Source organism: Sciurus carolinensis, chromosome 11 (assembly GCF_902686445.1).
Source record: "Sciurus carolinensis chromosome 11, mSciCar1.2, whole genome shotgun sequence".
Taxonomy (NCBI): domain Eukaryota; kingdom Metazoa; phylum Chordata; class Mammalia; order Rodentia; family Sciuridae; genus Sciurus; species Sciurus carolinensis.
The window spans coordinates 17845464-17857644 of record NC_062223.1 but is presented as its reverse complement, the minus strand read 5'-3'; the positions used below and the strand labels follow the sequence as shown (position 1 = coordinate 17857644).

The 12181-nt window shown below is 48.5% G+C and overlaps 1 protein-coding gene across 2 annotated transcripts; it reads left to right on the top strand.

Moving 5' to 3' along the window:
* The first annotated feature begins 314 nt into the window (after nt 1-314).
* Serping1 (serpin family G member 1) lies at nt 315-11632 on the top strand. 2 transcript variants are annotated; one of them, XM_047519525.1, is made up of 8 exons: nt 315-397; nt 935-1009; nt 2365-2830; nt 4427-4561; nt 6674-6877; nt 7064-7200; nt 9307-9526; nt 11138-11632. In XM_047519525.1, exons 2-8 carry the CDS (start codon nt 959-961, stop codon nt 11389-11391), a joined length of 1467 nt encoding a protein of 488 aa, XP_047375481.1. In that variant the 5' UTR covers nt 315-397; nt 935-958; the 3' UTR covers nt 11392-11632. The 2 variants fall into 2 exon arrangements, with proteins under 2 accessions (XP_047375481.1, XP_047375482.1); XM_047519526.1 differs by having other exon boundaries at nt 369-453.
* The last annotated feature ends 549 nt before the right edge of the window (nt 11633-12181 follow it).

The following is a 12181-nucleotide window of genomic DNA, read 5'->3' as shown; positions in this document are numbered from 1 at the left end:
ACTGAGATAAGCAATTCCCGAAAATCTCATTCCTTGTAAATGTGGAGCACATTTTGTATTGCAGCCGTTTTCATCCCGACGCATAAGGAGAGGACAAAGCGTTGGTTGGTTGCCTGGAGCTGAGAGCAGCACCCAAGCTCCCCCATCCCAGCCCACTACCGAGGGGCTTTGGGCTAAACTCCTAGCTTGACCCACAAAGCGGGACCACTTGGTCCAGCCCGTCCTGATTTACGGGAACTCGCACCAGCGATCAATCATCCTTAATTTGTAACTGGGCAGTGTAACTGGCCAACCAATAGCTAAGACTGGCCCCCCCACACCCCACCCTCCCTGACCCTGTGGGACTTATCCACTCAGTCTGCACTCAAACTGCCTAGTGACCAGGAGTTTGGAGCAGGTTTGGTGCTGGGGGGTGGAGAAGGGGAAGCACAGAGTGAAGAGGCCTGGGAGGGGGTAGGTCTTCTAGTCTCCTTCCCTCTCTCTCTCAGTTTTCTGCTCGCTTTTATCTCCAAAGTCTCTACAGAAGCTTCCACTAGGGACTTCGGTCTCCTCCTCCTCCTCCTCCTCCTCTTCCTCCTCCTTTTCTTGCCCCGCGCCCTCCCCCAGAGCTGTTGTGCCAGCCCCTCTGGACCTCGCGTCCCCGCCGCCTCTGGCCTCATTGTTTGGCTAACGTAGGACCCCCTGATTGAACAGATGGACTGAGACCCGGGCCTGCGGGGACAGGGAGGGCCAGCCGGTGCCGGGAAAGGGAAGCGGTTTGCGGAAAACAAAACAGAGGGCGGAGCCAGGAGAAGGTGGTCCCGGAGGGAGGAGGCGGGAATTCGGAGAGAGAGGGGCCGAGGCCTGGGCCCGAGTGGGGGCGGGCCTGGGAATGGGGTGGAGGCCCCCAGAGCTCCAGGCTCCGGGCCCGCTCCGACGCGGGCTGGCTTCGCAGGTCGCGGCAGACGTCGCCGCCCAGATGGCCTCCAGGCTGACCCCGCTGACCCTCCTCCTGCTGCTGCTGGCAGGGGTAAGTGGCCCCTGGGCGGGGTGGGGATGGGGTCGGGGGCGGGCGCGGGCATTAACCCTTCAGGCTCCGGAGGATGAGCGGAGCTCCTCCTGGGATCCGCAAGGGTGCTGTTGGCGCCGCGTCCTCCCAGCGCGCAGAGCTCCGACCCGGACCCACGAGCTTCCGATCTTGGCGCGCTACAAGCCGTGTGGCCCTGGGCAGGTCCCTCCTCCCAGCCTCCTTGGTCTGATTTATAAAAGGGAGAGGAAACCCCACCCTGCCCACCAGACTGGCTTGGCAAGAAGGTCCCAGAGGGCAAGGAGATGATCGTGCCGGTTGTAGAAAACCTAGCGGTGCCGAGTAGGGGCCGCTGTGACACCCGCTCTCCTAGGCGGAGGTTAAGGACAGTGAGGTCCCAGGGCTGTGGAGGTCAGGGGTGACAGCTAAGTCCCGGTGCGGGAGAAAGGTGAATGCTTGTTTTCCGTGCAGGTGCCACGTGCCATTTGGGGAAGTCGGCATCCTTGGGATTCAGCAGATGATGTAGTTATGGGTGGGTGAGGGGGATCTTGAATCAGAGACCTTGGTTGGACTCCTTGCTTTTCCTTCCACTTCTATGAGACCTTGGACTAGTTACTTAATATGTCTCAGCCTCAGTTTTTCTGTCTGCAAAATGGGGATAACACCTGGTTTCTCAGCTGGGGAACTATTGACAATTAGAGTTGGAAGAATCCCTGAGGGGCTGTCCTATGCTGATGTAGTACCTCTGGCCTCTACCCACTAGATTCTAGTAGCATCTTTCCTCCTCCCTGTCTATGACAACCCAAAATGTGCCAGACGTTGTTAAATCTCCTTTGGGAGTCAGAATGGCCTCAGAACCACTGGTCTGCACTACTTTTTCTGTCTCTACCCCTCTCCCATTTCCCCCATATTTCCCACCTATTCTTCTGTCCTTCCTTTGGGAATGCTAATTGTTTGCAAAACCCACTATGGGTTGCAACCCAAAATTTGAAAATCCACTGTCCTGGAAAAAGGCACTCAAGTTGGAATGCCTGTTGCTGACCAGGCAACAAATGAGTCAAAACAGGTGGATATTTAAGAAAACAACTTCCTACATGGCGGTAGTGGATCAGAGATAACAGATTCAAGATTACCCCTCATCTTCCACAGAGAATATCCTCAATGCCCTGCCCTAGCATTGTCCCAGCTCTGGAGAATTGAGATCTTAGTCCCAGGGTGGGCCGTTCACCCACCAGACTGTACCAGAAATTACTAACTAGTACAGAATGTTTTGCACAGCCCAGCTTCTCTTCCTGCTTTGAGCATTTGAGGGGACTGTGCCTTGTATGAAAAATGAAACGCGGTTTCTTGAACCACAGGACAGAGCCTCCTCAAATCCTGATGCTACCAGCCATAACTCCGAGGATCCAGAGAGCCTGCAAGAGGAAAGCAAAGGCATTATCTTCGAGGGAGATGTCCCCAGCAGTCTACCCACTCAACATATTGCGGAGTCTTCCACCTGGCCAACGACCAACTTGACAACCAGCTCATCCACCATATTAACAGCTAATACCATTAGTGAATCCACCACCCAAGCCTTCACCCAACACACCCAACCAACCACCCAGCTCCCCACCACTCAGCCACCAACTGAGCCCTTCTGCCCAGGGCCTGTCACGCTCTGCTCTGATGTGGACAAAAAATCATCGGAGGCCATCTTGGGAGAAGCCCTGATAGATTTCTCCCTGAAACTCTACCATGCCTTCTCAGCCACCAAGAAGGTCGAGACCAACATGGCCTTTTCCCCATTCAGCATCGCCAGCCTCCTCACCCAGCTCCTGCTTGGTAAGACTGACCCTCCTCTAAGTGTCACCAACCAGACACCTGCAAAGCTATGCCTCTGGGAGGAAGCTGTAAATGGGCTACATGGGGGTGTTGGTGGTGGTATATCTTTTCATTCTTGAACATTCCTTCATTTCAAAATGATTTAATAGGCATTATTTCTTAAAAAAAAAAAAAAAAAAAAAAAAAACCTGTGGACTAATCAAGAGCACATACAACAAGATCCCAAACACCACCGTGGTTCAAGGTATAATGGAGATGAAATCATCAGAGGTTAACTTGGAATAGTAAGGCTTGCTCATGGTAAGGCTTGCTGTGTGACCTTAGCAGGTCACTTAACATCTCTGAGCCTGAGTCCTCATGTGTAGAGATGGTATATCTACATCAAAAGATCAAGAAGCAGCCAGGTGTGGTGGTACATACCTGTAATCCCAGTGACCCTAGAGGCTGAGGCAAAAGGATTGCTTGGTCAACTTAACAAGACCCTGTCTTAAAATAAAAAATAAAAAGGGTCAGGGATGTAAATCAGTGGTAAAACACCTTTGGATTCAATCTCTAGTACCAAAAAAAAAAAAAAAAAAAAAAAAAAAAAAAAATCAAGAAGCAGATAGTCTAGTGCCTGACTTGGTGGAGGTAAAAAGAAAATGTTAATCCCCTGCCCTCCTGAGGGATTGCTGTGAGGTCCTACTGATAATTCCCCCAGGAATGGTACAAGCAGCTTAACACAAGTGGAGAGAGCTGTCACTCTGGAGAGGAATTCCAAGACGGCTACTGGAGACAATACAGAGATATAAGATCCTTCTTCTGGAGTCCAGAATCTTCTCATCCCACTAGGTGCCAGTAACATCCAGCTCCCCTGTGACAACAGCTACATTGTCTCCAGGAATTGCCAAATGTCTCCTGCGTGGTGCATTCCAGTCACTTGGCTTCAGTTTGTTTACTGCACAAAATGTACAGCTCGATTCCTGCCTCCTTTTCACTTTATGAGCTCTGTGCCCTTAAATTCAGTTAATTATTTACTCTCTTAAACCTCAGTTTCCTCATCTGTATAATGGGAATAATAACCGTCCTCATGTGAAAGACTTAGGGTTACGATTCTGTGAGATATGGGAGAAGCACTTAGAATTCCTGGAACCCAGTGAACACTCAATAAATTTTAGCTGTCACTTCACAAAGACGTGCACAATAAGTATTGAATAATGAATGGATAATGGAAGGGTATGTGCATCCATCCTCTTTATGACTTTCTGGATTCTGCTGTAAATAGCGATCTAGCTTCCCTGCCTACAGGGTAAACCATCTAAATAATGGTTATTGTGGAACAAGCAGTGGTTGGGCCTGGCTTTGGAAGATTCCTGGGTTTAAATAAGTAGAGAAACAGCAAAGAGGAAGGGGAATATTCAAAAAGCCTAACTGGAAAAGCTGGGATTACTCAAGGTTCCCCAGCCCCCATCTTTCTGACCTGTGTATTGCCTTCCAAAAGAAGGCTCCAGGTCCAGTGTTCTGTGATCCCCTCCACAGCAGGGAACTCAGCCCTTCTCCTAAATGGTAGGTCCCCACTCCTCCTACAAGAACCATCATCTTTGTCCTTTGTCATAGGGGCTGGGGACAGCACCAAGAGCAACCTGGAGAATGTCCTCTCCTACCCTGAGAACTTTGCCTGTGTCCACCAGGCCCTGAAAGCGTTCACATCCACAGGTGTCACCTCAGTCTCTCAGATCTTCCACAGCCCAGGTGAGCATTCAGGGAGGGCGGCAGCTACACAGGACCATCCTGAGGACCCCAGGGGAGACCAGCACTGGGGAAGAAAAGATAGAGGGAGTGTTGGAGCTGGGAACGGATTCCAGAGCAGGCCAGGGCCTTGGCAGGAGGATCAGGTGGCTCTGGAGCTGGAGGCTCTCCTGGTGGGACCTGGGCCAGTCATTTGTATTCATCCATTTCTTTTAGAATAGGAATGACCTGCGGGGATGGAGTTCTTGCCTACCATGTGTGAGGCCCTGGGTTCAATCCCCAGTACTGGGGGAGGAAGAAAGTACCAGTAGAGTAGAAATGCCCTTCTGTATTCCTTAACAGATAGGGCTAGAGGGCTAGAGACCTAAAATAGGCAGGAATTCTTTTGCTTACTTTTAGGTCAAGGGAATTTTGAGACTTTCTTTCTTCTTTTGTGTTATATGAATGTGTTACCATTTACATGTATTATATAGTATTAAATAGCCAATAAGAGCAGTCAATTATAACATACTTACAAAATGATCTAAAGCATTTGTGTTTAAACCTGAGCCCTAGGGGTTCTACAGAGCTGCTTTAGGAGTCATGGCGGGGCTGGGGTATCAGGGAGGCAGAGTGGAGGGGAGCGGGCACTGCTCTCTGTGAGAGGGAAGTGGACCAGGTGGTCTCTGAGCTCCCACCCAACCTCACTGAGCCCATTTATATTGTGAGCTTTAGAGGTGACTTGATTTGAAAACAGCTCTGCTGCTTTCCAAGGCTTAAAAAATCACAGATCTGGTCTGACCCACTTTTTTTCAAAAGAGAAACAGGTTTAGGGTTAGGGTTGTGGCTCAGTGTTAGAGAGCTTGCCTAGCATGCGTGAGGGCCTGGGTTTCATTCTCAGCACCACATAAAAATAAAATAAAGGTATTGTGTCCACCTAAAACTAAAAAATATATTTTTGTTTAAAAAAAAAAAAAAAAAAAAAGCCCCACCTTTTAGGACCAGGGATATAGATCAGTGGGGCAAGTATAAGGTCCTGGGTTCAATCCCCAGCACCCCAAAACAAACAAACAAACAAACAAACAAAATACTTATTGCAGAAAACAGAAAATATAAAGAAGTTAAAAGAGAGAGAGAGAGAGAAGGAAGAAAGAAAAGAAATAAAACTCACCTAAAAATCTTCTTTAATATGGGAAAAATGCTGGACATGGTGGTGGCACATGCCTGTAATCCCAGTGGCTTGGAAGGCTGAAGCAGGAGGATTGTGAGTTCAAAGCCAGCCTCAGCAATTTAGTGAGGCCCTAAGCAATTCAGCAAGACTCTGTCTCTAAATAAAATACAAAAAGGGCTGGGGATGTAGCTCAGTGTTTGAATGCCCCTGGGTTCAATCCCTTGTACAAAGAAAAAAAAAAAAAAAAAAAAAATATATATATATATATATACACACACACACACACACACATATATATATATATATATATGAAAAATATAACTCAGAGGTATCAATAAATATTGCATTTATTTCCTTGCTATAAATCACCTTTATCCTCTGTCTTGCCTCTGGAAAACATAAAATACAACTGTAACAGTATTTTAGGGCTTCTTCCCCAGGCTGTGCCAAGATTCTGAGTCTTATGTTGTAACTAAAACATCAGCAAAGCCTGGGGAAATATCTTTGATCTAGTTAGTCCAGGAAATTTTTCTTTTTCAAACACCGTTTTGTTTTGTTTTTTTTTTTCCAGTAGATTCGGGCTTTAGAGAGCAAAGGTCAGGCAGTCTTGTCATGAACTTCCCTCCAAGGCCAGGAAGCAGTCTGTTCCCTGCTGAACAGAGGGAGGAAAAGAGGGGAAATACAAGCAAATGGCAGTTCACATCTTGGCTACCTTGCCGGGCAGGCCATGGTCACGTGGCAAGCAGAAGAGCCTAGGGGTCCCCCTCCTGCTCTCAGTTCAGGATTTGCCCCTTTGGGGCCTCATTTCTGCATCTGTGTTAGAGGAACCGGCAGGATCCCTGCTGCAGCATGAGCTGTGTTCATTGGAGGGAGAAGAAATGGCCTGGGAAGCTTGATCACTCCCAGAGCTTGCTCTTGGGACTGGAGCGAGTGTTCAGGGCTTTCCTCTCTTCACTTGCCCTCAGACCTGGCCATAAAGGACATTTTTGTGAGCACCTCTCAGAGTCTGTACGGCAGCAGCCCCAGAGTCCTGAGCAATGACAGCCATGCCAGCCTGGAACTCATCAACAACTGGGTGGCCGAGAACACCAACCACAAGATCTCCCAGCTGCTGGACAGCCTGCCCTCTGACACCCGCCTTGTCCTGCTCAATGCTATTTACCTGAGTGGTAAGGGACCCCTCCCAGGTAGTATTCTCATTTTGGGTCATCCTTACCCTCCTGGCTTCAAAGTCCACCCAACCCTGAGTTGCACAATCATATCCCAAAGTGCCTGTCCTCCCCTTTGCTAAGAGGGTCTTCAGCTCCTCTTCATCCGTTCCCTGCCTGCATTAGAACACCCTTTCTTCCCTTTAGCCAAGTGGAAGAAAACATTTGATCACAAAAAAAAGATGGAGTCCTTCCACTTAAAAAACTCTGTGATAGAAGTGCCCATGCTGAGTAGCAAGAAGTATCCTGTGGCCCATTTCACTGACCCAACTTTGAAGGCCAAGGTAAGTTCCTGGCCTATCCCGCCTCCTGTTTCAGACCTCAGTTTCTGCTGTGGCCACGCCATTTTGGAGTGCATCCTTACAAATTCATCATTTCTACTTCTTTTATCTATATTTCCATCCTAGCTTTTCTCCCCTCTCCAGTCTTGACTGAGTCAATTACTGTGTATTTTAGACGGGAAGACATGATTCTAAAGTTTCTTTACTTATCTCTACTGCATTAATGGCAAGAAGTGGTCATGCTACTGTTCTGTGCATCTGTTTCTCTTTTTAATCAACCCACCGGGTGGACTGGTGACTTTGCAAGTCCTCTGTGTGTATGTGTTTATTTGTGTTTACCTGTGTGTGGCATGCATATGTACATGTGCATAGGTGTATCGATGTGCATGCATATGTGTGTGTAGTACATGTTTGCACATGTGTTAAAAGGTGTAAGTTCCTTAGCAAAAATTGAACAATGATTCCAGTAAGTGGGGAGAGAGGGAAGATAGAATATGGAGCCCAGAGGACTCTAGTTAATAAACTATCTCATGCCCAGTGACCAGATATGTCAGCCCTGTTGGAACTGCAGACAGGAATGTGTAGGATAGAAAAGAGTAGGGGTGCCTTGGTAGGAGGCTGGAAAGGAAGGACAGCAGTTTTCCTGGACAGCCAGGCTTGTTCCCTCCTTGGAGATTTCCCTAGCTTTTGCCTGCCTGGATCCTTCTTCACTCAGATCTTCATATAGCTGTTAGTTAGTTATACCTAAATAATTCAGGTTTACTAAGGTCATTGGCTTAAAAATTCAAGACCAACCACATGGTAAATATTTTTGGTCAGAGATTCAAGGTCCATCTGTAGGACTTAAATATTATACACTGTCCAAATGAATTTGAAGCCATATCAACACATTCATCCTCCTCAGTTAATATCTGTTTACAACCTGCTTCTCCTGGGCCATTCTTCCAGGTTCCAACAACTGATTGGTTTCAGTTCATTTCTTTATTGACCAACTGAATTCTGCATTCTTCAAGATTCTTGTCTACCTCTCCACCTCAACCATAATACCATTTAATAATAGTCTTCTCTCTTGAGTTTTTCGGGCTTGGCACTGTTGACATTTTGGGTTGAATAATTTTTCCTTGTCGGGGGCTGTCCTTTGCATTGTGGGATTTAACATCATCCTTGGCTTCTACTCACTAGAAGCCAGTACTTTATACATCCTACCCTACCCACCTATTAGGGCCACCAGAATGTCTCCAGCCATTACCCAGTGTCCACCGGGGGAGGTATTTGCCCCAGATTAAGAACCCTGAACAAGGGCTGGGGATATAGCTCAGTTGGTTGAGTGCTTGCCTCACAAGCACAAGGCCCTGGGTTCAAATCCTCAGTACCGCAAAAAAAAAAAAAAGAACCCTGAACGAGAACCACAGGTCCTGCCCGTCTTACATACTTTTTTTTTGGCCATAGTCCTTCTAATGGCAAACTGGAAAGCCAGGCTACGAGGATTCTGTGCGCCATCTTGAATACTATACTAACAGATTAGCACTTAATCTCATAGGCAGTGAAGAGCCATCAAAAGTCTTTAGATCTGAGCACAGTGGATGCACAACCGGAATCCCAGTAACTCAGGAGACTGAGGCTGGAGGATGACAAGTTCAGGGCCCAGAGATAACTTAGTAGAGACCCTGCCTAAAAAATAAAGGACTGGGGATTTAGCTCAGTGGTAGAGCACCCTTGGGTTTGGTCCCCCATACCATAATGAATGAAGTTCAAGGGATCGACCTGGTACTCTGGTGGTGCTTGCAGATTGTATTCTTCATGCACAACACACTTGGGAGACAGGAAGCAGGGCTCACAGGGATCATCCCTTGCCTGTTGCTACATAGCTAGTCAGTAGTAATCAGGGTGTGAAATTCCTGCTGGTTCCTCTGCCTCTCGGTAGCACAGTTAGACCAGCACTGTTGGTTTGACCAGCTGGCATCTCCACTTCATAGCACAGCATGGGAGCTAGTTCTGGCTGCTGACTGTTGAAATGGTGCACACTGAAGACAGCCTTGGGACCCAGCCTGGGGGCCCTGGAGAGGGCTGGGGGAGGAAGACTGAGAAGGTATGTCTCTTGTCCTCTAGGTGGGGCAGCTGCAGCTCTCCCACAACCTGAGCTTCGTGATCATGGTGCCCCAGAACCTGAAGCACCATCTTGAAGACTTGGAGCAGGCTCTCAATCCCACGGTTTTCAGGGCCGTCATGAAGAAGCTGGAGTTGTCCAAGTTCCAGCCCACTTACCTGATAATGCCCCGCATCAAAGTGAAGAGTAACCAAGACATGCTGTCAATCATGGAGAAAATGGGTGAGTCCCGGCAGCTTGAGGTTCCTCCTAGGCCATGAGAGGATGAAAGCTGGGGAGATCTGCTAAAACACAGCATTCTTAGCATTCTAGGGTATTTTATTTTTTCATCCACCATCTCAGGTTGTCCCTTGACCCTGTGAGTTAAAGGAGCAGGTGCTATTTCTCCATTGGAGCCAACTGAGGAAACAGACTCAGAAGCTTTATGGGACTTACCCAAAGTTTACATGACTTACCCTTGAGCTAGCTGGAGGCAAACCAGAACACCAGTGCAGATCTCCAGCTCTCTTGGCTGCTTCTTCTATGGCTCAGGATGACACAGACGCTGAGATAGGTGGCCAAGGTGGTCCTGGACGCTCCTTTCCCAGAGACCCTCGTAACAGTCAACCAACCCATGAAATAAGCATCTGGGTATGAGGGTTTGGAGGCTTCTGAGTTTGGGAGAGGCAAGACAGACTCCATTTCCTAGCCTTTGGCTGCACGTCTAGATCGGTCACTTCATTTTCTGTGATAGGACTTGACTGCCCAACACATGCTCTCACTTCCTAGTGTGTGGCATCTGCTTTACATTCTCATTCCATACTTCTGGTCATCAGCTGGGTGATGACCCCACCCCAAACAGTTCTCCAACTCTCTGCAGACACAAACGGTGTGTCCTTCAATTCAGTTCAACTCAGACACTCCCTACGAAGAGAAAGCATTAGATCCCATTAGAACTCAGTCCCTGCAAGTCCACCCCGACTCAGATTCCTGTCTCAAAACTAAGATGTCACCCATGCTTCTGAAAGAAGCAGGAGCAGGCAAGGAGCTTCTGTCCCCATGGGGTTAGCGTGCACAGCCCTCCCTACACGTGCATGTGTTCACTAATTGGAAGCTCTCTGAATCCTCTACTTGAGGGATTTTTATGAGGGCCTCATCACATAGGCATGATTAATTATTAACTCACCCCCACCTGGTTTCTCTCCCCTCCTCGGAGGACGGGGAGTGGGGCTGAAATTTCCAAGCTCTGATCATGACCTGGTCTTTGCAGAGGTTAGCCCCCATCCAGGAGCCCACCAAGAGTTACCTCTTCGGAAGAAAAGACACTCCTATCACCAACAAGATACCAAGGGCATTAGGAGTTTGGTGTCAGGAGCCAGCGCCAAATACCAAATGTTAGAACAAAATATGCTCCTTCCTCCCCTGTTTGCTAAGGCCATTTCAAAGGTGTTAGGAGCTTGTCACCAGGAATTTGGAGCAGAGACCAAGATATATATTTCTTATTACTTCACAACATCACACCCTTGAATGTGATCTTGGTTGATAACGAATGACCTCTCTCTGATAGATTACTTTTCTTCCAAGGACCTTGGGAATGTGGAAGCAACGACATCATTTTCAGGGGGTTTTTTGGAGGTGGGTGGGGAAAAGGCCTCTCGTATCTTGAAGACGAGTGCTGGTTGGGCCCACTGAGAGAGGATTCCACGACCAGGCGAGAGGCACCAGAAACCCAAGCCAGGGAGCAGAAGGAAAAGAGGGCAGGACCCGGGACTAACACATAAGTTTTAAGACGGCTTCATCAGCCAAGAGTTTCATGCTGGTCTCTGACTTTGTTTTTCTCCGGTTTTGCCCTAGAATTCTTCGACTTTACGAGTGACCTCAACCTGTGCGCACTGACGGAGGACCCGGATCTTCAGGTGTCGGCGATGCAGCACCAGACCTTGTTGGAGCTCACTGAGACAGGTGTGGAGGCGGCGGCAGCCTCCGCCGTATCTGTGGCCCGCAACCTGCTGGTCTTTGAGGTGCAGCAGCCCTTCCTCTTCTTGCTCTGGGACCAGCAGCACAAGTTCCCTGTCTTCATGGGACGGGTGTATGACCCTAGGGCCTGAGTCCTGCAAGGGGTCGGGTTAGCACAAGCCCTACCATCCAAGCCTCAGCTCCCCCCATTGCAGCCCTACCACTGCCTGCCTGGACTTGTCCTGGGGCTCCATTTCCCACCTGGAGGGATCCCTCAGGGTGTGGCAGAGGGACCTGCTCCCCCATGGCCCTGTCATGCTCTCCAAATCACTTTTTGCAGCTTTCTCTGGTTCAAGTTCACCAGACTCTACAAATAAAACCTGGCAGACTATGGTTTCTCTCCTTTTCCTTTGGATGGCAGCTAGCCCAATATTAGGCGACAAGAGTTACCATGCTTCCTTTATCAGCCAGCTATTGCTGGATTCTAAGTCATTCTAGAGTTAGTGACTTAAAGCAGCAACCATTTATTATTTCCCATGAGTCTCAGGATGGACTCAGCAATCTTGCTGATCTGGGCTGGATCTGGCCCGCCCACCCTCTCCGGGCTCACGCTTACATCTGTCATAGTTAGCCAGTTGGTTGTGGGATGACTGGTCTTTGATGGTCTCAGCTGGCACGCGCTGGCTGTCTTCAACATGTCTCCTGCATCCTTCCACCAGATTAACCTGAAATGGCAAGGTGCCTAGAAAGAAATCAAAGCAGACAGTCTCTTCTGCACACGACAGCTTCCATGCATCAAGTCCCATCAGCCAAAGCAAATGATGTGGCCAAACCTAGAGTTACAATGGAAGGGTTCTACAGCATCTTGGGGCAGTGAGTCATTAGCAAGGACCATACATGCAATCCATCTATCACAGCCCTTACCTTACTTTTACAGCAACT

What these genes read in the sequence shown, in the direction of transcription:
- Serping1 (XM_047519525.1), top strand. Translation starts at nt 959, where the DNA reads ATGGCCTCCAGGCTGACCCCGCTGACCCTCCTCCTGCTGCTGCTGGCA. An exon ending in TCAGATCTTCCACAGCCCAG is followed by an intron (nt 4,562 to 6,673) that starts GTGAGCATTCAG and finishes ACTTGCCCTCAG; the next exon opens with ACCTGGCCATAAAGGACATT. An exon ending in GTCAATCATGGAGAAAATGG is followed by an intron (nt 9,527 to 11,137) that starts GTGAGTCCCGGC and finishes GTTTTGCCCTAG; the next exon opens with AATTCTTCGACTTTACGAGT.